General features: G+C 40.1%; 1 protein-coding gene across 4 annotated transcripts; it reads right to left on the minus strand.

Annotated features, from left to right (window-relative positions):
* Positions 1–1105: 1105 nt before the first annotated feature.
* On the minus strand, positions 1106–24807 carry ago3b (argonaute RISC catalytic component 3b). 4 transcript variants are annotated; one of them, XM_086279388.1, is made up of 20 exons: positions 24460–24807; positions 23998–24236; positions 17998–18169; positions 17707–17827; positions 16581–16789; positions 14525–14661; positions 12973–13107; positions 12720–12807; positions 12476–12623; positions 11039–11158; positions 10827–10949; positions 8648–8781; positions 8200–8384; positions 7850–8009; positions 6308–6398; positions 5429–5623; positions 5003–5137; positions 4071–4172; positions 3457–3656; positions 1106–3077 (listed from the first exon to the last, which is right to left on the minus strand). In XM_086279388.1, the coding sequence occupies exons 2-20, from the start codon at positions 24014–24016 to the stop codon at positions 2969–2971; spliced, it is 2583 nt and encodes an 860-aa protein (XP_086135514.1). In that variant the 5' UTR covers positions 24017–24236; positions 24460–24807; the 3' UTR covers positions 1106–2968. The 4 variants fall into 4 exon arrangements, with proteins under 4 accessions (XP_086135514.1, XP_086135513.1, XP_086135511.1 ...); XM_086279387.1 differs by having other exon boundaries at positions 10806–10949; positions 24549–24806; XM_086279385.1 differs by having other exon boundaries at positions 10806–10949; positions 24460–24806.
* Between the last annotated feature and the right edge of the window lie 280 nt (positions 24808–25087).

Raw genomic sequence — 25087 nt, forward strand, 5'->3', positions numbered from 1 at the left:
ATGTATTTCATTATTAAATGTAAATATAAATATGTTTTTTTTTTCTTTAAAAGGGGAAAAAAAAAGGCATCTGAAGTCCTGTGGCATCACTAGTGGAGAAGGGGGTTCCTGTAATAAGGCTGTCTAAAGGTCAACTTACAGAGACGACCAGAGCACCAGCAAACAACGTTAAATATGCCCGCCATTACTTTTGCTATTGTTCAAGTAAAAAGCAAACAACCCCCCCAAAACAAAAACAACTAAAAGAAATGCTGGTAATGTCTGACATTAAGAAACAGCCTCGGCCAAACATAAAGAAACCTAACGAGCACTTCTCTCCCCCGTGAATTTCTGTTAAGTGCAGTAAAATATCCTTTTTGCTTTTTGTGTATAAATATACAGTATTTATGTTTATCTGCTGAAATATTAAATAAAACTCCTCTTATAGCAGCTGATTCTGGTGACACGTGGCAAGGAGAGCGTCAGCACTCACCCCGACCAGGCACATGGGTTTGGTCCAAGGGATGAAACCTGAAGGCTTCATGTGTGTTAAAGTAAACTGAAGGTTTGAGATGAGCAACAGCCTGCGTGGGGCTGGGTGTCCAACAATAACAGCAGTGCAGAGACGTCAATGACGGACTAAAAGTTGAAAAATAAACAAAGATGTCAACATCACCACCTGCAAATCCAAATAGAGGAAAAACCCTCCAGGGGGAAAAAACAAAACGTAAAGATAACTCTGCTTTTGAGAAAAGTGTCATCTTGGCACTCAAACTGCAACGATTAGTCGATTTTCGGGGCCAATTTATATCAACTTGTCAGATACTGGTTTTTGTTGTCATTATTTCTTCTTCTTTTAAATAAAGCTCTTTCCATAAATTTTTCATGTCTGGCTAGCTCAAAATGGATGGGATGCACCAGATAAATACTGGCCCTGCATCAGTGATTATAGCTGCTGAGATCAGTCAGCAGGGCCAATAGCAGCTGATGCATTGTGCATTTTTATTTAATTTCATTATATTTCAAGGAAAACACATTACCGTTCTTCATCATACATGATAATGAACCACACATATTTAGATTTTAGACTCTTGGGGGCCAACAAAAGAAATTTGATGCATCGCCCTCAGAGTTTACAGACTTCTGATTTATTTTTTTAAACATGCAAATGACTGAAAATAAGGCCTTTGTAGCTGCACTAATCCAAATTTGTTTGTGAAAACAAATGAGACAGAAACCAGCAATAAAAAGCTGAATTTCAAAGGCTGGGACAGCGAATCCTTCTCAAACACAAAATTTATAATCTCGTTTGAGATTGTTAAATACATTTACCAAAAAAAGGGAAAAATAAATAAGAATCAAAGCTGCTGCCTTGAGTTTGATCATTTCATCATCGGGAAAACCAGGTTGGTGAACAGTGAGTGTATTTTTGTTTTTAGCCGATGTAAAGGTTTTCTTTAGTAAATAAACCAAATGAAATGCATTTAGAGGTCTGGAACCAGGAGACCAAAAGCACCATTTAGAAAACATCATGACCAAGGAGAGCGGTCAAGTATAATTACTGTTCAAATCATCTATGTGCCGAAAAAAAAGAAAAAAAAAAAAAAAAAAAAAAGATTAGCTGTAAAAATCATGAAAACAATTTTTTCTGGTTAACATGATGAGTCTGTAGGACCTCAAACATTTTTCATATTCAGATCTGTGATTTAGAAAAACAAAAAACGCAGCAAACATTAGCAATCACACGTGGCTGGCGGTAGGATCATCTACAATCCAGTGTGCTGTGTGTGTTGTTAACAAATCGACTGTTTTGAGGCACCCAAACTGTTTCAAAAAGACCTTCCATCCCACCAATTGTTCAATTTCTAAACATATCAGGCACTTTAACAACACAAACCTCCTCAAACACAATCAGACCTCATCACGACCGAGCCTCACGTCTGAGGCATCAGTCCTACACGGTCACCAGAATGTCAAATACTGCACATTCCTGATTCCATCTTCATTGTCACTTCCCAGATCTCATTAAGAACAACACAAATACTCATGAAAACACACCTGCGCTCTCCATTTTAACACGTTATTGCACTGAAGGAGTTCTTCACAACTGAATCGGTCAGTTTTTTTCCCCTCTCTTTAAAAGTAAAAACTGGGAAAAGTCCAAAGGTTTGTGGTCATCTACACACTATTGCTGTAAATTATTCTTAATTTAAGTTGAAAAAGAAAAATCATAAATAGTCAGACAAACAAGAACAAAGTCCATTTCATGGCAATGACTTTGAATCTTATATAGTTCTGTTTATGCACCTCGCCTCACAATAAGGCGACAAAGCCTCAAAACGGCTGTACGTGGCTCTGCTTAGAAAAATGAAGATTTCATTCAGTGTCTGTGTTGGTAGAGTGCAAAGTTATGCTGCTTACTGTCTGGCTGACAGACTGAGGAACCACACAGAACTGGCTTAAAGGGAGACAGAAGAGAAACCACTAAGGCAGCCCGCCCATTTACAAAAGGTGCCAAAGCTAACATGCTGCCACGTCGATCACACATTTGCTCAGAGAAACAACACAGACAGGCTCTAGAAAGCCAAAGAACAAACATGAACATTAGGCTCAACATGAGGTTACAAAGCAGGTCAGGTCCTCTGTGATTCTACCACCAATGCACCAAAAATAATATATTTTTTTTGATTACTGGCTGCTCCACCATCCTTTAAAACCCCAAATAATCCCATAAAAATAAAACTGAGTGTCTGTAAAATGCAGAAGGCGAGGACACGGCTCACGGGGAGAATGAGATGGAGGTCCGGAGCACCTTGGCTGGTTTCAGATTACATAACATGGCTGGACTCCTCTAGGACATTCCTACACAGCCGTCGTCGTTGTTTGGCTTCAGCAAAGCTGCGCCAGCATAGAGTCACTCCGGATCAGGAGGAAGTTGGGTACTAAGACTGGCTGAGTAACTGGGAGGTGGAGTGAAGTGGAGGGGTGTTTAGGCGAAGTACATGGTCCTCAGTGTGTCGTGGTGGATCTGAACAGCCTTGGCCAGAGCCTGGGGGTCCCTGCCGTTACTCTGCCCTGAGACATGGCTGCCCTCCGCACTATGACAAAAAAAAAAAAGTTATTAAAAAAAATAAGTACAAGGATAACAAAGGTATACAGAGATACCTGAAATGGTTAGCCCCCAGAAAACCTATGGTACTATGATTATTTAACCCTCACTGATGCGGTTTAACCACCATATTGGACGACATATGCTGTAGTTGTATTAAAAGTCATACTATTGGCCTACATCAAGCTACAAAAACTACTACAGAGATAACAGCAAAATATTAATGCTAATTTGGATTGACTGAAACAAAAAGGTGATCATATGAAACTGTTGTTTTCGAAGGGTACAGGCAATATTAGTCATTAGAAGTTCAAGTCCTCTGTTTCATGAAAAACACAAATACAAACATTAAAATATTCGGGCCCCACCTGTCATGCTCCTTGTCGACCAGGTGGTAGCGAGCGCGGAAGGCTACAAGGTGAGCATAGTAGGCAGGTGCTGGGATGGACACGGAGCGTGTGCAGCGGACGTAGGTGTGGCACAACTGGTAAGTGAGGAGCTGGAAATCGTCAGCGGTGAAACAGTTGTCATCCCATAGTACGTGGTAGTGAGAAGGACGACTGGTACCCTGGAGGGAGGAAAGCGGAGTTAATCGCACCCAGGAGAGAAAGCAGCTCCAGCGAGAGGCAGCAAACAATGAGCGGCTAAAATTAGGTGAAGCTGGTAGGCCTGTGTGTTTGACAGTAACAGGGTTCCCTTCTCCAACAGCTGCTGAGGTCTCAGTTACGCAGTAGAGTGAGAGGTGTAGTTCTTAGGGAAATGCTTCAAACATGAACATGAGTGAAAGAGGCAGATTCCAGGTTTAACTGACAGGTGGCAGAAAGGGAAATTAATTCTGGTAATTAACAAGTAATAATTGATCAACACGTCACAAGCCAAATAATTTATTTTTTTCACAAATGAGAGACGTGCTCCAAGATTGTTTCAGCTTCACTTTAAGGCAAAGTCACCTGAAAGTTTGCGTCTGTCCTTAAAATCTTACCTGGATTCCAGCGTGACTGCAGAGGTAAAAGTCAAACTCATATGGGTGGGTGATGTCTGTGTCCACTGTGGTGCCAGCAGGAATGTTTCCACTTCGTCCCACCTTATAAGAAGAAACAACGTAAAAATATACTGGTTGAAAATAATTTGAGTTTATTTATTACAAAAGCAAGTCTTTTTCAAATATGCATTGACTGGTGTCCAATTACATCTTTTAATCTTATCTTTTAAAGATCCCAAATCTATTTCAAGAGTACATATGATCAATTTGTACATTTCATCATCCCTCCTCCTCCCTCCTCCTCACTCCTCCTCCTCCTCCTCACTCCCACTCCTCCTCCTCCTCCTCCTCCTCCTCACTCCTCCTCCTCCTCCTCCTCCTCCTCACTCCTCCTCCTCCTCCTCCTCCTCCTCACTCCTCCTCCTCACTCCTCCTCCTCCTCCTCCTCCTCCTCACTCCTCCTCCTCCTCCTCCTCACTCCTCCTCCTCCTCCTCACTCCTCCTCACTCCTCCTCCTCCTCACTCCTCCTCCTCCTCACTCCTCCTCCTCACTCCTCCTCCTCCTCACTCCTCCTCACCAAGCCTGATCTCCTGAACTGAAGTCAGGGCTCTAATAACCAAAAACGTGCATAAACATTCCTATTTCTTTCCAGTATTATCACAATTACTTATTGCCAGCAGATTAAACATGCAACCCTCCTGTCTCCAGACACCTTACAGTGATTTGACTAAACATCATCAGCTGGTTACACACTGTACCTTTAACTTAAAGTTACAGGTTGTTTTTCCATCCAGCTTTCCATTAACCATTACAGGCCATTGTTTCCAGATTTTAACCACATTATACAAAAACAGTAAGTTTCTAATATGACTAACTAATTAACTCCTCGGAGGAATGGGACAATTGGGAGAAGTGGTAGTTTATTTCTCACCCGCTCAGTGCGATCTGCGCAGAACAGGCGTGTGTGATGGCGTTTCTGCACGACGATGTAGGTTATCCCGGGCTGGTATTCCTTCTCGAGACTGATGCATGCCTCCCTGATGGCCAGCAGCTCATAGTACAGCACCTAAACACAAAATAATACAGTACACATTCAAAAAGTAGATTTTAGAAAATCTTATTACAATACAAGTGGGGAAAAATTACTTATTCTTCGTATCTGATGTGCACATTACCTGTTACTAATTTTAGTTAAACATTCATGGTATAACAAACAGCATTTCTTTGGTGTTATTTACCAAATAATAAACAACTTCGTGTACAAGTTAAATTGGTGTTTATGTGGTGCCTGAAAGAGTTTCCACCCAGAGGAAAACTAACAATAAGCCTTGAACAATATTTTTTTTTTTTAAAGTACCTGTCTGAACTGGCCCTCTGACACTCCATCCCTGTAGAAAATGATCCTTGTTGGCTTGTAGCGGGTCGACTTGTAGAACTGGATTAAGAGCTCTCTCACCATAGAGGCCAAATCCTGGATGACCTCCTGTCTAGGCCTCTGGACCCGCACTGTAGCACAGTACCTGCAGGGGTGGGCATCCATACTGCCTACCACCTATAGGAGTGTAGACAATTGCAAAAATCATACAAAAAACAAAACCCTGCCATCATTTTCTGTTAAAAATTCAAAAGTAATACTTTAACCTAGCCAATTAAATAGTATCAACAGTGCAAATAATCTTCAACAACATTTCTATTTATCCGATACATTTCGGCCTGTTTTGTGACTCATCACTGCAAACATGAGCCCGAGAACAAGTACTCAAACCACTATTAACAACAACAACAACAACAACAACAACAACGATTAATTGCTTTTTAAAAGGTCCCCACAGTCAGCTGACTGTAGTCACAGCTTGACCTCACAAATCTTAAATCTTGTAAGAGGAACTAACACTCTGAGCCTGTGAAATGCTCTTTAGTGCTCTGTATTCAAGTACAGGAATTTTAAAATAAATCCAAAGATCTACTGAGAGTCAATATTAAAAATAAAAAATAGGAATAATGTGAGCTTGCTTAATAGAGTGAGTTAATATCCTGGCTGCAGCCTTTTGTACAGCCTAAAAAGATTTATCCAAGCCGGTAATCAGGGCATTACAGTAATCCAAGCACGATGACACCAATACATGAATAATTTTCTCCAGTTCAGCTAAGGAGGGAATATGTTGCAATTTATAAGTGTTTCTTAAACGAAAGAAACCAGAACAGGAAAAAGATGTTTCCTGACGAGACGACTCACCGCTGCAATAGATGGCTTCTTTCCATCTCCTGCAGGAGGATGAGTGACATCAGCCCCAAGGAAGATGATAGGTTGCTGAAACACAGTGGGTCTGGAAGTAAGAGAAAAGAAAAAAAAATTATCTACCAACCAATGTGTCATGAAATGACACAGATCAAACGATTTTTGGCAAACAAACCTCAAGGAGAAAAACAGAGGAGAAAAAGCGCCAACTGTTTTCATAGTTTTAAACTTTGAAACAAATAAACATTGTAAATCATTTATTTCACAGCTTTTTCTAGCTCATAATGTCATAAGCAGTGTTGGGAAGGTTACTTTTAAAATGTATTCCATTACAGAATACATGCCCCAAAATGTATTCTGTAACGTATTTCGTTACGTTACTCAATGAGAGTAACGCATTCTGAATACTTTGGATTGCTTATTATATTTTCATGCATTTTTACAACTACGTGAACTATTGCTGTGTGATTTATTACTATTACTGGAGGTAAAGGGACCTCTGGCTAATAGGTCGGTTCGTGTCGGGCTCGTAGCCGAAAAATAGCTTTACTTTGTTGTGTGGGTCAACTTTTCTTGCGAGAGAGAGAGAGACCTTGAAAGGCTGCTGCAACAGAACTTATTGTTTCGGAGGAAAACACGAACACAGCGTACAGTCGAGTCTTAATAGCTTACTTACAACTGGGCTCGTCAGGCACTCTTCTTGGCTGCAGTGGTTATTATTACATTTACATGCTTCCAGCTCCCGTTTTTGCTCGATGACAACTCGTACCTTTCCACTCCCCTTTTTCTCCCACCTCGCGCTCACAGACACATAACGAGTATGGCAGTCCATTCTCCCTGCAGCACGGACTACACTGCCCATGAGGCTACATTCTTTAGAGCAGGGGTGCCCAATCCCAATCCTCGAGAGCTACCGTCCTGCAGCTTTTAGACGCATCCTTCTTCTGACACACCTGAATCAACTGAATGGCTTGTTATCAGGCCTTTGCCAAACCTGATGGCATGCTGAAGAGGTAATCACACCATTTGATTCAGCTGTGTTGGAGTAGGGATGCATCTAAAAGCTGCAGGATAGTAGATCTCAAGGACTGGGATTGGGCACCCCTGCTTTAGAGCGATACCTGTAGCATTCTGCCTATTAGCTTAGCACAACAACAACAAAAAGGCGCTCTCTCACCCAGGAAACACGCAGAGCGAGAGCGTCACCCTGTAACGATGGCAACCGCAACGCTGCCGCCTGGAACTACTGTCAAACAAAACCGAAATGGTCCTGACCGCCACAATATGAAACAGGAAAGTACCGCCGTGTAATCCATTTATTTCAACAAAGTAACTGTATTCTAAATACCACCTTTTTAAACAGTACCTGAAACGCAATACAGTTACTCATATTTTGTATTTTAAATACGTAACGGCGGTACATGTATTCCGTTACTCCCCAACACTGCATATAAGCACTTCAGTGAGAATGTGTTTAAAAAAACCAAACAAAAAACCATCAAAGTCTGTTAATTTCAGTTTGAAGTTTTGTGAGCTTACCGCTGATGTGGAACCAGAATGTTGTTGATGCCTCCCAGTTTGACATTGATCTTGAGGCAGAGGTTAGAGAGGGTCTGAGGGGACGTTTTTACTACGTTCTTCACCTGGACGCATTGGGTGGCCATGCCGAGGAGGGTGTCACCCACCCGCTTCACCTCAGCTGTGGGTAATCAGAAATATTAGTCATCCTTTTACTCTATGCAGGCATGCTTGATAATCATATGTCAGACATATAAAGCCATTTTCTGCTTCGATAGAGTTTAACTTCAAAATCTCTCTTTTTTTTTTTTAGAACACAAAGATATTATTGTTAAACAACACTTGGTTTAGAAATTAAAAGATCTTTGTACCATAGACTGGTGTTTTGCCAGGTAGGATCACGATAATGAGCTGTAGTCCAGCGTAGGTGTTCTTCAGGTGTCTAAACATGGGCTCCACGCTGTCAGCTCCCTGGGCATATTTACAGAAACAGGGCTGGCCTTGGATAGGCATCCCAGCATCCTTTGAGATTTTCCGCAGCTGGTCAGTGAAGCTCCTGAAAGAAGAAGGGGGGGGGGGGGAATTAAAGTTTAATGAGCAGTATGGTTCTGAAGATTAACAATCCGTACTTAACTTATACCTCCATAGAACAAATCAAATACCTTAAATAACCAATGAAACTTTGTTTCAGTTTACTTTTTGAAACTACAACAAATTGTTACTAAATTAACTTCTAAAGCAAGTCTAACATATGTATATCCACTAAGTGCTGTTTCACAGTTTAACCACTTTGTAAATAAATAACCAAACCAAGCTCACTTGAGGATCTCTTCTCTGCACTGCCTCTGGGTGGCAAAGCAGGCGATGGCCCACATCTTGATCTCCACTCCAGTGTGAAACTGCTTCCCTCTCATGTCCCAAACCCCGTGACTGGGTGTGGCCACTGTGCGGTTCTGCAATGACAGTGTAGGGTTGATCCGCTGGGGCTGGCAGTCACACAAACAAATATAATACATGGACAATGACAATGTATGGATTCATAAAACGTAAGCAGCTAGTGGGAGCTCAGCTGGTTTTCTTAATCAGCTGAGTGACTGATTGGCTCATTATTTAGTACGGTAATATTTTTGCTGCTTTTATTCTTTCTTTCGTCATGCACATGCAAAGGGAAAAAAATTAATTTTATGATTGACATGCAAAACAGAGCCACTAAAAATAAATCAACATTATCTGTGTAGATGATCTCCCTAAACAGCATTCATGAGTTAAGGTGTAATTAAACAGAAATCACAAACATGTTCAGAAAGATGAGAAAATGTTAGCTGAATTAGTTTGTAGTCGAACAGTGGAAGCAAATTAAAGATGATTTCTCCTCCCAGGGTTTTCTCCACAGGAAAACTAGCTAATTCATTTACTTAATGAAATTAGTAAATTAAATTCATTTACTTTTGTGTTGCACATCTCCACCTGCTAGCATCTCCTCCTTTTCACACAATTTTGGTGTCAAGAGCCACAGATTTCTGGATATTTTGGAAAGTATTGTGCTTTGTTAAGGATGGATGATGACTTCTTTTTTTTTTTTAACATCATGTAAACATTTAGAGTTGTATTATTGTGGATGATGTGGTACGGCATAGCCGTTCTGAAGTGAAATTCACCTGCTTTATAAATGTTTTTCATGTAATAATTCTGACTATGCGGCACACTGACCTTTGAGAGAGAGTTGCATAACTGCACATTTTTAATCATAAGAACAAATCTTTTTAACATGAAAAAATATACACAATTTGCAAAAAACAATCACCAACACCTTCACATATATGAAATCTCATGGCTGAAATACATGTTGGGGAACGCTTTCTGTCAGTCAGCTCCTTTCTTCATCCTCAATTTAGGTTTATTTAACTTGAAAGTAGCACAAAGGTGTGCTAAAGGGGGCAATTTTGCTTCATTTCTGGTTTTGCTGCTTCTGTGTTGGACTCTGCATAGATAGGGTTCAAACAGCTGATCCCAAGTGCAGCAAAAGGAAACCAGGTGAAGCAGAGGCTAACAGGTGCCACAAAGATTGTACCCCATTTGTGATTGTCAGTGGAATCAGGACGATCCCAGGATGCCACTTGGTTTTCTCAAAGCAACGGCAAGGACTTTTTTTGGCTGAACCTCATCTCTGCTGATATTTCCTGGTGCAAATTTGCCTCATTACACATACTTTCTGCAACTGCGCTGAAGGAAAACTGTGCTTCTAGTTTGTTGCAAACACGCCATAAGACCATACTGTTTTGGTTGTGTAGGTTGTTTCTCCCCCTCAGATTTCAGGCCCCTCTTCTACGAAAGCAGCGTCCAGTTTGGATTCAGGAGACAGACACACTCTACTTTTAAGATTAGATTTAACTTTTTTTTGATAAAACATATAGTTAGGGCTGGATCAGGTGACCCTGAATCCTCAGTTATGCTGCAATAGGTGTAGGCTGCTGGGGGATTCCCATGGTCCATTGAGTATTTCTTATTCAGTCATCCTTTTCCCAACTCACAATGTGTTAATACACCTCTCTGCATTTAATCATTGGTTCTTATTAATCTCTGTCTCTCTTCCACAGGATGTCTTTTATCCCGTCTTCCTCCCCTCACCCCAAACCGGTCGAATCAGCAAGTCGCCCCTCCCTAAGCCTGGTTCCTCTGAAGTTTTGTTCCTGTTAAATTTGAGTTTTTCATTCCTACTGTTACTAAAGCTCTTGCTCATAGGGGCTCATTTAATTGTTGGAGTTTTTTAATAATATAAATCACCTTGAGGCGACTGTTATGGTTTGACGCTGTATCAATAAAACTGAAAAAAAAAAAAAAAAAAAAACAAACCCAAAAAACCCCCAAAAACTCTTCCTGTGGCTAAGTGGAGGAAATCCTGTTGTCTGCAACACACACAGAGACATGTAGAAGGACACACACATGCGTATGAAGCGTGATTTAAAGGGGAAGGTACCATAAAGGGTTCAGAGCTCACCCTGCCACCATACTGCAGCATGGGGGCTGGCAGGACTCGACCCGTCACCTGAGCCATCTCATCTCGCACACGGAACTGAAACTCCTGGACAAACGGGTCGGCGTCATAGTTTGCACTCCGCACCTAAGAAGGGGACAAAAGTCTATTTATTCAAAGACACCAAAAAACTAAATCTCCCATGCTGCATTACTTTTGGCCTACAGGACACTCACCAGCCTGCTAATCTCCTCTTGTCTGTCTGGTGCAGAGCGGGCTGTGGCTTTGATCATGGTTGATGTTTGGTTGTCTGTTAGCTTTTTAATACAGCGCTGTCCTGCTACAATGTTGCACACCTGAAAGTAAAAACAAAAGTGTGGAAGCGGTGAATCAACTGCATTTCTCAGGAAGGTATTGAACCCAAACGAGTCACTGACAAAATGGAAACTACAGTAGACCGACTGCAGTGGAGTTACATATCTCACATTTATATCTTTTCTGTGAAATTTTAATCAACTTGTAAAGCTATATTTTACATTTTCATGTATTTAACAAGCCAACTACCTACTCAAAAGAACCCCTTTCTAAACTTCCATTAGTTGGAGAAAACAAACAGCATCACAAGATGGATATAATGGTAAGAACAACAAAAAAAACCAAAACACAACCCCCCCCCCCCAAACAAACAAACAAACAAAAAAAACCAACAAAAAAAAAAACAAACCCTCCTAATTAATCCTGTATTTGGGAAATTCTTTCAGTTAAAATGATAGTGTCCTGACTTATTACAAGTTTTGAGTTTTCCTGTATGATCTTAATCATCAAGAAACCGTTCTCAAACCAGGGTAGTTTACACAAAAGAGAAGGCCCAATGCTGCTTAACACCATCCATCCTTCTCAAAGGAGACAGTGGAGCTTGTTGAAGCTGTGGCTTGAGCCACATAGTGTCATAGACCAAACTTATTCAAGGATTCTGGTATTATAATACTAAAGGCTTGAAACGTTAAACATGAAGGTAGGCTACCCAAGATGAGGTAGGTTAATTTTTTTTAATATGACCTACCTATTGAGTAGTAACATGCAAACTGAGCCCAGGTTCAATAAATCAAAAACAAGTAGGCCAGATGAGGACATGGCAGTGTTTCACTGGTAGTGCGCTGCTCTGAGTGTTAAAAATAATGTGTCAGTGCCATTTAAAAACAAACAAAAACAAAACAAAAAAACCCCATTAATGTAGTGCGTTTCTTGTTATGAATCCAACACAATCATTGTGAGCTTACTGGCCAAACAGTCGACCCTATGACCCTAGATGCGAAAAAAAGCTCATTTTCTAAAACCTTTATTTAACCAGGAAGTGAAACTTGAGATTAACAATCTGTGTTCATAGGGTGTCGTCATCCAACATAGGCAGCATTAACCTAACATTCTTAGATGCCAACTTCATGGAAACTCCATAGAAGGGCCCTGCCAGGTTTAAACCTCGCAGTCCCAAGAATTCATGTCACAAAATTCATTTAGACCTCAGGAATCAACGTGTGTCGACTGTCTTTTGTAGAGCGAGAAATGCACATTGTTCTCAATCCCAGTAGCAAGTAACCTCTAATGATTTAAAATCCAGAGACTGTTCTTTTAGGGTTTTAGGGCAAACTCCTACGATCAACATTAGTTCTTACCTCTAGAGGCAAGTAGGTGTGTTTCTGTTCCTGTCCCACCTGCAGACAAGGCAGGTGGGGATATTTCAGCTGCAGATTGTACTTCTCTCTGAAGTACTGAGCCACTGTGCGCTCAACTGTTTGACCGTTCTCAAGCTGCAATGGAAATCTGAGGATTTGAAAGTAACAAGAATGTGTTATTGTAAGCCAGCAACAGCTTTGAGTGCGAGTTAACATCTACTGGGGGAGCAATATGGAAACGTACGTCTGGAGGCTGGCAGGGCGCCGTGTTACATTGCAGACTCTGTACTTCCTACGCATGGTTCCACAGTGTGTCACTTCCACTTTAAGACCTGTAAAGATTTAAATGATAAGCAGTTAGCTCCCCCCCAACAGTGGAACTACTGATACCTCAATTACATACACGATCTTAAATTATCTGCAGCAATAAACAAAATGTTATTACTGTGACACTGTGATAAAAAACAAGCAGAGGCTGTCACTCCTCTGTGATGTACCTTTGATCTCTTTGGTGAACTTGACCCTGTGGGAGTCTGTGAGAGGGCGTGGCTGCTCGTCAATGTTGTGAATGTCCAGAACCTCACACATGAACTGAATGACTGGCTGGGCTTTGTAGAAAGCTGTGGCTGACACTGAGAAAACACAAGATGAGTTAGGACAGTCAAAATGGTAGGCCAGAAAGATTCATTTTCAGTCACATAACCAAAAGTTACTTTTGGGAAAATCTAATTGTTGCAACTTTGACCAGTGCCACAACAACAAATCAGATCAATATAAGAATGGTGAAGCCTTATGTAGACAGCCAAGACATGCCGAATTGGTTTAGAGGCTTTGATTAAGACAAAAAGGGAAATCTGAATTTGATTATAAGTCATTAAACAGCTGGACACCAAGAGCTGTAGCACATTCTGGATTTTGTTGTGACAAAACAGTAACAAATACTGAAATGTCTGCTTTTCCCAAAATTTCCTAATGACATTAAAAGTTACAGTTTTGTGCTTTTACTATCGTGCCAAAAAAAGAATTATAATACGTAAGTTAATGTGCATACACTCAGAAGACCTTTCCAAATGTAATGAAATGTAACACAAAACATCCAAAGCTTACCAATTAACATGAAGAATTCAACTAGAAGAATTAAAATCAAACTGAAGTTTACAGGAATTTGCAAACCTGCTTATAAGTCAAACAGGTCTAGAGACCAGTCAGTGTGGCCTTTCAACGTGGCAGGGATCACTGACTGGTTATGGATAGGTGACTAAGGGGAAGGCAGAATTAATTCCCTGACTGGCGAGTGGTTGCTGGCAGTCTCCGAAATCATTTGCAGAGAGAGTACAGCAGCAAAAACCTTCTTGTGATGGCTTTGGTTGCTAGCAGATTGCTCTGGTTGCCCACCGAATGCATGAAGACACCAATTTGCTTGCCAACACTCACGAACTACCCACACTGTGATAAATTCCTGAAAGTGTGACGGAAACTGAAAACAGAACATTTGTCATCAAAGCAATAGACATACCTTTTGAAATAATTCAGCAATAAGATGCAACTTTTACTCTGAAGGCAAACATTCTTAGCCTCTGTCACATTATGAGGTTCCACTACTGTACTGCAGTGAAACTTCCAAACGCGTTGGTCCATAAATTGCATCCTCCACGCAAACTATGGGCAACCGCAGCAATCTGCTGGTGACCAAAGTAATCATAAAGCAACTAGTTTCATCTAATGACTGCCTGCACCATTTAGCGCCCACTCACAACCAATCAGGAATCATATTTTCTTTGAGTAACTGGTTGGCAGCCATTCCCCAACCTGCTAATCTGTCTCCAAGTCTGTGTGACTAAAAAGAAGACAGCTGAAAAAACTCAGAAAAGAGAAAAATGGTAAAACTTGTAAAAATTTTAAGACCTTTACTTTTGTACAGATTAACTAGTAGTAGTTAAGTTTAGTGCACACACAGTAACAATCATGTCATCCTAATCTGGGCAAGAAAGCATATGCGTATTCACTACATGCATTCCTTTTAAATGTTCCTGCTTTCACCATCCTTACCATCAATATTTAGCATCATCTTCCACATGGCTGGCCGTACTGACTGATGGAAGCCGAACCAAACTTCTCTTCCTCCACCTAGTGGATGGTCATAGTCCTTTGGGGAGGAGAAGAAGGATCTTCCAACAGGGGTGTACCTGGTGACGATGTAGAGGACACGCAGAGGTAAGCAGGGAACAGAAATTACACTTACTGTGATAGGAAGCGACATTCCCTGTGGAGTTCACTGGGTACAGCAAAACAAGCCATGAGTTTCATGTCTCAAACCACAGGAGGCTCAGAGGGTTTGTGTTCATGTTACTGAAAGTTATTTTGGTTAATGGATTCACCAAATGACACATCCCAAGGTAGATTACATAAAAAGATGCTTTTAATCCATCTCTGCATGTCAAATTCAAATCCCAGTGGGGTCATCTACTAATCTAAAAATACATCTACCTGAGGTATTGTAGATGAAATGCAATACATGAAATGTGCAACTCTGTTGTGGTTGAAATGCTGCATAATAAATTAAGGGAGCTGTATATCTCCAGGATGCGAGCATCTTTGGATCATATTTCCTGACTTGAGAATTAACTAACAAAGACACTACTCACATGTTTAATTCAGATTACATTATTTAGCCTTTACAGTTTTTAATCACTTAAATGTAAAATGCAACAGAGTAATGGCAAACAAGAAGCAAAGACATTCTGACAGAAATAGGACAAATGAACGAAATCTATGATTAAATTATGCAATAAGATGGCAAATGAACAGCCCTAAGAGCCAATCAGCTAGGGCTGCACGATTAATCGTTAGAAGATCGCGATCTTGATTCATACTTATGTGCGATCTCATTTCCAAATGACAACGATTTAAAAAAAAAAAAAAAAGACGACGACGACACCGCATTTTGACCCGGGACGTAATCTGCATGAAAACAAGCGCTCACTCTTCCTTGTGACGTGTGATGCTAAAATTAGCAGGGAAAAAACGACGGAGAACACGTCAGGGATGACGAGAAAGTGACAGGAGAAAATCCGTCCCGGTCAACCACCCAAACATCAATAACGGGAACCTTATACAGCGCTTCCCCCGTCGAACTCCCGCAGGCACAAAGAAATTACGGAGGCCATCACTTATCACCTGACCAAAGATATGGCTCCCATCAACAATGTGCAAAACGAGGGATTTAGGAAAATGATCAACACCCTAGACAAACGCTACACAGTGCCGTCCCGCAACTATTTTTCTATTGTTGCACTACCTGCTCTATACACGCAGTGTCGAGCAACGGTGGAGACGGAATTTCAAGCAGTACAACATTTTGCGGCAACAACAAAACGTAAGACATTTGTTGTTTTTATGTTTATTGTTTTTATGTTCAGTTTCAACTGTTACGAAGTTGATGTGCAGTTAATAAGTGCAATAAATATTTATACTGGAAAAGAGAATCGAGAGAATCGTGATCTCAATTCTAAGCCAAAAAAAAATCGTGATTCTCATTTTATGCAAAATCGTGCAGCCCTACAATCAGCAAGGTCAATGGGAAAAAAGTACATTGTTAGGACATGAGTACACAGCTGAGCTTCGCAGCAGTTTCAGCTGTGAGGTTGCAGGTAAATCTACTTGTTTTCATAAGAGCTTGGTAAGTGTACTTATTCTTATTGTATTCAGAATGTAATTTAGCATTTCATTTGCTCAAGTGCTTTGGTGGAATTAACCAAAGATGGCGAGGACAGCATGATGGATTGAGCAATTTATGATGCTATAACCTTATATATGTAAACTGCAGAATAGTTTAGAGATAATCTGCTGGATTTTTAAACCAGATCATCCTTCAGAAATTAAATAGAACAATTCAGACAAAGGCTTCAACTTAATATCCAGGAAGTTTCCAATTGAATGTTTCCAATTGAAGACACTTGCTAAACAGTAGACATCAATGCCAGTTATTTTGAAATAACATTAAATAATTCGAACAAATGTTTCATATAATTTTCTAGTTGTTCAGTTTAGAAAGGTGTTTATCAGCAAAACAAACCTTCACACATGTGCAAGACAAGAAACTCACTTCATGGAGGGCAGATGCCGAAGGACAACATCCACAGCATGAACAGGGTTAGTGCTCAGAGGTTTATCCAGGTCCATTGGCCCTGGTGCTCCGCGTCCTGTCAAGACTTCATGTAGCATGTGCCAGCTGACTAATGACACAAATTTAATTGAGACTTTAAAAGGTCGGTCCTTCCCACCTTCACCTGGCAGGGTGACATCCAGATCAACCTGTTTAAGAAAAGAGAAAAAAAAAATGATACAGGGGTTATACTTAATCAGTGGTACCAAGTGTTGAGTTCTCATTTCTCAATTAAAAGACAAAAACTTCTAGGACTCTACAAAATATGACTTATTTATGATGATCAAACTTTTTGCCCTTAATTTGTGTGTGTGAATAAAAACTATCTGTACAATCATGTCACATTGGAGCACTTTATGAATTTCATCAAAAGTGGGCCTAAGCATAAAAGTGAACATGATGTGCTTATTCGACAACATTAAATCCAATAGCAGGCTAAAACCAATCAGATAACATCTGAGTCAGGCGTCATATTTAACTGACATCGCTTTATGCAAGCAAGTTTCAATTTGACTTCTTTTCCGTGCTTTCTCTGCACATCTCTTTGGTGGGAGGGACCAAGACTTGAGTGGAGGTGAACAAGATTAGAAATGAAGAGGGGAATTTATTTCTAAACTGTTAAACAGCTTTATACTTTGATATAACCCCATGTCCAGGGTAAAAGGTTGCTGGAGTTAACTAAACCTAAACTTGTGTATTTAAAACTAGCTCAAATTTAACCCTTTCATCAAAGTGGTCACATTTGTGTACACTGCCTACTTTGATGCTGGGAGTACAATTTATTTGCATTCCAATTTCTGTAATTCCAATTTGTTACATTTTGCTTCTGATAATGCCTACATTAATTAATAAATAAAAGACTCAAGCTCACATCAATAAAAGTGAAAACTGAACTAAAACTCTGGTTACCAAAAATAAGAACCACCTGAGCAGGTGAGTTTTAGACATACAAATGCGTACTGACAAGTTCAACTCTCGGGCACTAGAAATCAATATCATAGATAAGAAGCTGCTGACAGGTGCAACCTAAACAAACCAACACCACACAGAGGATCTAGTTTCTTACCCCACCAGTGGCCACAGGAAGTGGGCTCACAGTGTAGAGGCTCTTCTTCCCATCATAAACTGGCAGCCGGTCACCAAAGATGGTCACCTTAAAATGCTGCACCATGGAGTCCACTACCTCCCTGCAAATGATCACACTGCAGCGTCACTATTAATGTATGCATAAAAGTGTAGGTGTAAAATGCAAAGGAAAAGTAAATAATGTCCTGTTAGTTCTTCTGTAAAAATCTACACAGACAGTAATGTTAAATATGAGCCAAATTACCAAATAAGTTTGGGGATTTTCCCTTACCTATTGACCCGCCGCGGGCATTTATCAGGCTTAATGTCCACCTCATACAGGTAGACATCAATCTTGGGGATTTCCACCTGAAAACAGTTGGCCAGAAGCTTGATGGATTTTCCAAGGGTGCCATAGCCCGGTCGCCGTGGCAATGTGAACAGCGCTTGGGCTTCAACGGCTCCTAAAGCAGTGACAATAAAATTATAATTATTGTTTTATTCCAAAATTAAAGTAGCCAAGAGGCCACAACCTTGGGCAGTTAATACAATGAATCATTACAAGACAACTGAAATAAAACCATCAAGATGCTATTTCAATTTGACAGCGGTGTCTGTCCAAAAGAGACACACCCTTCCTTTGCAGTAACCCCCAAGTCACTCCCAAGCTGCAGGATTACTTTAGTCTACATTTATCTATATTTGTTTATTTTGTTAATTATATTTTCAGCAGAAAAAGCTCAAAGGAATGGAAACAGTTTTATGGACATGTTAAACAACAGCAGAGTTTTAGCTTTTACCGACTAGTATTTACTGTAAATCTAATCTCACTTCTCAATTTTTGCTCTTATACACAAATGTATTCAGTGTACGGTAAATTCATACAGCACTTATTCTTTGTACGAAAGCACATAATCTATGTTGCATTCACACCTACGGCTAGTGTGGAATCACCGATTACCCAGATGTGCATGTCTTTAGACTGTGGGAGGATGCTGGAGTACACCGAGGGGGAGGAAAGGCCCCCACCTACCAGGAGGTTCAAAACAACCTTCCTTCTTGCTATGAGGCAACAGTGCCAACCACTGCACCACAGTACCACCGAGTGTAGAGCACCCTTACAGAGAGAAAGGCAAACTGAAGGAAGGAAGTGGTTAATAAGGAGGAAAAGTGCAGACAGTGTAAGCCGGTTCTGATGGTCAGGGATGTTAAGCATTGCCTCATTTTAAACCGACAAAACTGAAAGACACAGACGAACACTGCGATTCCCACATCAATCTGATAATGGCCGTAGGAAAGGTTACAGAGTTGGGTGACATTTTAAAATAAAGACCAGCTTGGCGGTCACAGATTTCTGACTGACATGGCCTTTGCCAGACAGGAGAAGGCGGCGAGTGACACACCACGCTTATTTGACATCAATTTTCATAAAATACCAAACTGGAAAATACACATTGAAAGAAAAAAGAAAATGAAAATGACATCACACAACCACACAATTTCCACGAAAGTGACTCAGAGGATCCGCAAGACAATGTTTGCGCATACATACACAGCTGAAGCTGTAAAGGCACCAAGACTTTGAGCACTTGGTTGCTGCTGAAATGAAAGTGTGAATCAGAGAAAAGAAATTCTACAACAGTGATGAAGTGAGGACTATGGCTATGAAATCAGTGCAACTGAGAAACTGGGGGTTGAAAAAGTTAAACTGTTTCAGGTTCTGAACTCTCATCTGGATCTGAATGTGTGATAAGGAGGCATTATTGACTAAAACAATACACTTTCTGCATGATGGTTACCCCAGGTTGTTTTATTCCCTTGTGCCATTCCCATGGTGACGGCACCCATGCTGCCATAATTCTCCATGGTAACTACAACCGTGCCGACAGGAGGAGGGAAGAGCAGGCCAACATGGATTTACCTTATTTATCCCTGAGCTGCAATGAAGAAGGAGAAAAAAAAGAAAAAGAAAAAAAAAAAAAAAAGGTTCTTCCTGAGAGATATGATAGCTCAGGCAGGTAACAGGGTGCCCATTATCTATTTAAGAGCCATCAGTATAGCAAAATAAAAGATCAAAAATGTCAAAATCATGTATTCTATTTAAGCTTTTATAAAAACACTAGTTGGGTATATGTCTATTCAACACAAGGATAAGGATTACTACACTTAACCGAAACTAGATGTGAAAAATTAAAAACAAAAAAATAACCAAAAACCCCCCCCCCCCCCCCCCCCCCAAAAAAAAAAACAAGGGGGGGGTGAATTTAAATATGTGCCGTTTTAAAAAAAAAAAATGAATGCAATTTCTTTTCGTCTTCAGTGTGAGTATATGACCCGGGTTTTTCCTGCTTTCAAATAAATTTCCAGCATCTATCAAAGAGGTTTTTCGTCTTTGACTAAAGAAAATCACAATTACGAAATATTTTAAGATCCCCCCCCCCCCCCCCCCACCAGTCTGGTTTAATCAACTGAAATTCTAGTTCAGCTAAAGGCAAAAACTAAAAAAAATAATAATTATAATTAGACTTCTATTCAGATATCGGACTCTTCTATCACTTTCCATGGTTTTTATATGTAGTTTATTGGACTAATAAGTTCTTACATGCAGTCGCCTCTCCAAAAAGCTCCATTCTGAGTTAGGAATTACCCAGAAACTTTCAGCCCAACAAGCTTCGGAGTATGGATTTTGTAACCGAAGTGCTGACATTTAGCTCCATGAGTATTTGGACAATGTCACAATCTTTGTAATTGTTGCCCCTTTGATTTTGAAGCGCACTGTGATGGTATAAACTAACAACATATCATTAATGTACAGCTTTAATTCAAGGGGTTTAATAAAAGCATCTTTAGGATTTAATTATCTTAATACAGTCCCTCATTTTCAGAAACTTGAAAGTAACTAGACAATTGACTGACAAGTTTTGTTTTGTTCCCTTGCATTCTTATGAAAAATTAAGGCAAATAAGAGATCTGGAGTTGATTTCAAGTGTTGAACTGAAATGTCCATTACTGGCACTTCCAGAGGACAGGCAGCAGCTACTGCACCAGTAATGTCCCAAAAAGACAAAGGCTCACTTTAGCCTGAGCAACAATGGAGAGATTAATAACCACTTATCAGGCTGCTTCAATGTACAAATGCACCACACAACCAGCAGCCACCCACACATGGCTGTAGTTAACCCACATATTTTAAAAGAACTCCACTGATGAGATACTGTACAGCCACCACAGCACCAACACTGGAAGCTAAAAGTTTTAAAGTGCATCCTGGAATAATAAAGCAAGTGTTGGTTTAATCTCCTTAACTTTATAGGACACAAGTGTTTAAATAGTTGTGGTGTGAATATAATTTGCTTAATTAAGCAGGCAAAGTATGATCATCAAGTAGAATTTAATAGGCAAAGCTGAGTCAATCCTCACGTGCAGAAAAAATAAAATCTGAAGATGAACTCTTTTTAATGTCTCATTCTCAAGTTAATAAATAGGTATGAATTGTTCAAACATCTTATTACCATCACACTCAACATCACAGCTCTAATGAGGGGAAAACTGAAAGCAGGATTACCGCAGGATAACTTCCGCCTCAGTTTTTATTGTTACAAATACATTGGCATGGTTACCAGCTCTGCAAATATAACCCTGCACCAGAGCAGATTATGTTAAAGATTAGAGATCAGTGCGTGACAAATTACCAACTACTGGCCAATCAATTCTATGAAAAGTAGCATCACCATTAAGACCTCTTCTGAGGGAATGCAAGGGAGTCAAACATTTCTTTATAGAGCATCTAAAGTTTGTCATTTTCCTGATGAGCCTTGGTAAGAAATACATTCTCTGAAGCAACATTATTCTGTGATTTTCATACTAGCTGCAAACAATTAAAATTTTATTATTCTAAAACCCTTAATATACACACTCCCAAGAGAAGCAGATGAAAGACTAGGACTTAACAGTATTGCAAACTTTTAAACAGAAATTCAATGCCATATGAATAATTCTGTCTTAAAAATGGAGCTGCGACACTCAAATCTGTTGACAAAAGATCTTGCCATTTTTTCTTAAAATACACTTCAATTAGACCAATATAGTAGCACTTTTTCAGACTAAAGTGAATTTCATGTTGCCATGCTTCTGTTTGCATAGCATAGCCTATGCAGAGTGAAGGATTTGGGATACGCAACTTATAAAGACGTGCATGCATGCAGTCAGTCATGCAGTTGATATTCACCTTTGTGTGATCATTTATCTTGACTGCTTATGTTTGGTTAAGCAAAGTCAAAACAAAGATCCTGGGTATAATAAAATTTGCATTGTATTACAGAGCCTTGCTTACTGAAGGAAATAAACAGATACTTCCTGTGTTTAACTTATTAAAAAACAAAACAACAAAAAAAAAAAAAACTTTCCAGAATGAAGTCTAAACAGGATATGAGAGAACCACAATAACTTCACTTCCAAAATATCTGTGTACTGCATTACAAAAATTAATAAATAAATAGAAAAATTATAAACTGAAGCTGAGCTGGGGTTGTGCCGCTTACAGCTTAAGGTGCTGTATAAAGTCAATGACATTTATCAGTCTTTGAGACTCCAGTGAACCACTCCATTAACTGCAAATAGGTTCACAATGGTTCCAGGTTTTCTCTGTTTTAAGAGCACATCAATGACTCACCCAGGAGGTCACAGATCCCAGAACAACAAAAACAACCACCAACCACAACAACCAACAACAAAATACTGGGCAAAAATGGCATCCATGGGAGAGTTCTAAGAAAAGAACCACTGCTGAGCTCGTCTTACATTTACCACCCTTTACTACCATTGCTACTTCAGGACTTTGATGACTTGCCATAATTGAATTCTGAATCCATTAATTCTGCTCTAACAAAATGCTGAAGGAGAATGTGCAAAGTACACCAGCAAATCCAACACTGAAAGACTCTACAAAAAAAAAAAAAAAAACAAACACCAACCACAAACATGAAGGTTTTGGAGTGACCTTAAAGTCAGAGTTCGTGCTTAAATCTGATCGACATGCACTGGCATGAACTTAAAAACAGGCATTCATTCTTAGAAGCCCTGCAATCATGAGTTAAGACAACCCCGTAAAGAAGAATGAGTCAAATTTTGAAAGAGTCATTGCCAGTTATGGAAAATACATGATTGCAGTTCTCACTGCCAAGGGTGGCACAGCCCATTACTCTGTGGTAATGGATGGTTTTACTTTAATAAATTCAATAATTTCAAACCTGCAATTTATCTTTACTCGGGTTCTCTTAATCTAATATCAGAATTTGTTTGATGAGTTGAAACACCCAAACCTGAAAACATGACCAAAAAAAATATGAAATCATTAAGGGAACAAATACTTTTTCACAGCAGTGTATTTACAATGGTGCCCTGGCAAAAGAGAAAAAAGTAGTGCCGGTATGTCTGAAAACAGACAGACACGCTGAAGTGAAAAAGTTTATTGTTAAAACTTTTCAGGCTTGAAAAAGGCCCAAATCTGAAACGGGTAAAGGGGATGGAGAAAGTATGGGTCAGCTTCAATGAACCAGTCAACATCTATACCTCGTCCCTCCCAGTCCACCACTGGACTTTTCCCAACACAATCATTAACACAGAAACTGCTACCCCTGGCAAAAAATAAATTGATTTATGACCCTCCATGCCTATCTGATTCATAATTAACAAAGACAGCAGTTAACTAAACATTATTCAGTAGGCTGAGTAACTATGGCAGCAGTGTGGGTGGGTGGATGGATGGATGGGACATACCCCCTCCCTCCCAGTCTTCAAGCACACCTGGTGGCATCACCACCTGCTTTTGACAACCTACACAGTCAAAAAAGAAACCCGTGAGACTGGTTTGGGGGCAAACACGCAAATACTAAGGGGCTAAGTTTGCCTTTAAGGGTTTGTTAATACAACATTTTTCAGGCTTAGGCAACAGCAACTCCTTGGTTATGCTTGGGGTTCAAACCCAGTCTAAGAAAAACTGGTAGAAAACCACGAGGTCAAATGTCTCCCTTGTGCAAGGCGCTCAACTGACCGGTAATCTCTGGGAACAGACACCACTGAGCTTTTTTTCTGTATGATAACCTGAACACTTTATAAAAAAAAAAAAAAAAAAACGTATGACACCAAATTGATTAAAGGAAAACTCCTAATTCAAAAACCTGTAATGTTAAATGTATGAGAAGTACCACATACGGGCTCAAAATAACTCGGCAGCACCTGAACACCACATTAGCACATTTAGGCACGGTGGTTAGTTAGTCCGGGATCCCACCTGTTGTTCCGATTTCCATTCATGGGGGTGTCTGTCCGGATGAACCGGCACTTTATGATCAATAATCCTCGTAGATTAAAATGTTCAGTGTGGTTCCGCTGGCCCCGCACGCATCAGCCAAGCTCCGCCGTTCGTGATATCTTCTCCCCGGCTTCGTTCGGTGAAGTCGAACCGGGCCGCTTCGCTGTCCCGTCGGTTAGAAGTCTTCTTGTCTCCCCACTACACCTGACCTACATAAACTGGCAGATTAAAGTTGAATGAAATGTCTTAACTCCGGACTTTGGCGTTGTAACTGAAATAAGAGCAGAATTATTATCGGTGTTAAGCTTTTTTTTAAGACACGAAGTTGGTGAAATGTCTACGGTAGCGTTAGCAACTGTGTGTAAGCTAACGACGTTAGTTAGCTTTAGCCAGCGACAACTAACAGCTAAATGGCAACCCGAGATTGACATTAATATTTACCTGCTCGACTGCTGAGTTTACTGTCAAGTCTGTTTAACGTGACAATCCCGATTTCAACTTTTTTCAAACAAATATAAGAGGCTCTCTACCTCGGCGTCCTCCTCAGCGTCGGCGATAAACCGGTCTGAAATCTGCTCTTACGCCGCCCTCTGTCATACTTAAGGGAACGCTAACGGGTACGAGACATAGCAACTTCCGGGATATTCTTTCAAAACAAAATACTTATTCAAGTCTTCTTCCTCCTCTTCTTATTTGTATTATGTGTTACAAACATTGGGACTCATTCTTTAAAAAAAAAACATACACACAGGCTAAAATTCATGAAACTCATGTTACAGAAACTTACACAAGTAATATACGTAAAAACACTCAGTTTAAAACTTTTCAAAATTACTTCTCAAAAAACTGCTGAGTCCAGAAGGTCTGTGTATTGCGTTAACCAACTGAGGCTGAACTAGGGTCAGGCTGCACCTTCACATAATGCTTATATCACATGATGGTGCAGTGAGTCAGTCTTAACTCTATTTAATCAGGTAGTCATTAAGAACACATTCTTTTCAACAGTGTCGCCCAAAAGACCTGTATTATTGCCAGTTTTGATGTGTCTAATATTGACTAGCTGAGACCT

The sequence above is a fragment of the Aulonocara sp. 'chitande type north' Nkhata Bay genome, linkage group LG22, assembly GCF_057382095.1.
Source record: "Aulonocara sp. 'chitande type north' Nkhata Bay isolate Kocher_YH1m ecotype deep benthic linkage group LG22, A_spYH_male_GT1.1, whole genome shotgun sequence".
Taxonomy (NCBI): domain Eukaryota; kingdom Metazoa; phylum Chordata; class Actinopteri; order Cichliformes; family Cichlidae; genus Aulonocara; species Aulonocara sp. 'chitande type north' Nkhata Bay.

Coding starts and splice junctions, on each gene's coding strand:
- ago3b (XM_086279387.1), bottom strand. Junction 6,399..7,849: donor ATTCTGGTTCCACATCAGCG/GTAAGCTCACAA, acceptor TCTTACTTCCAG/ACCCACTGTGTTTCAGCAAC. Junction 3,657..4,070: donor GCAGTCACGCTGGAATCCAG/GTAAGATTTTAA, acceptor TCCTCCCTCCAG/GGTACCAGTCGTCCTTCTCA.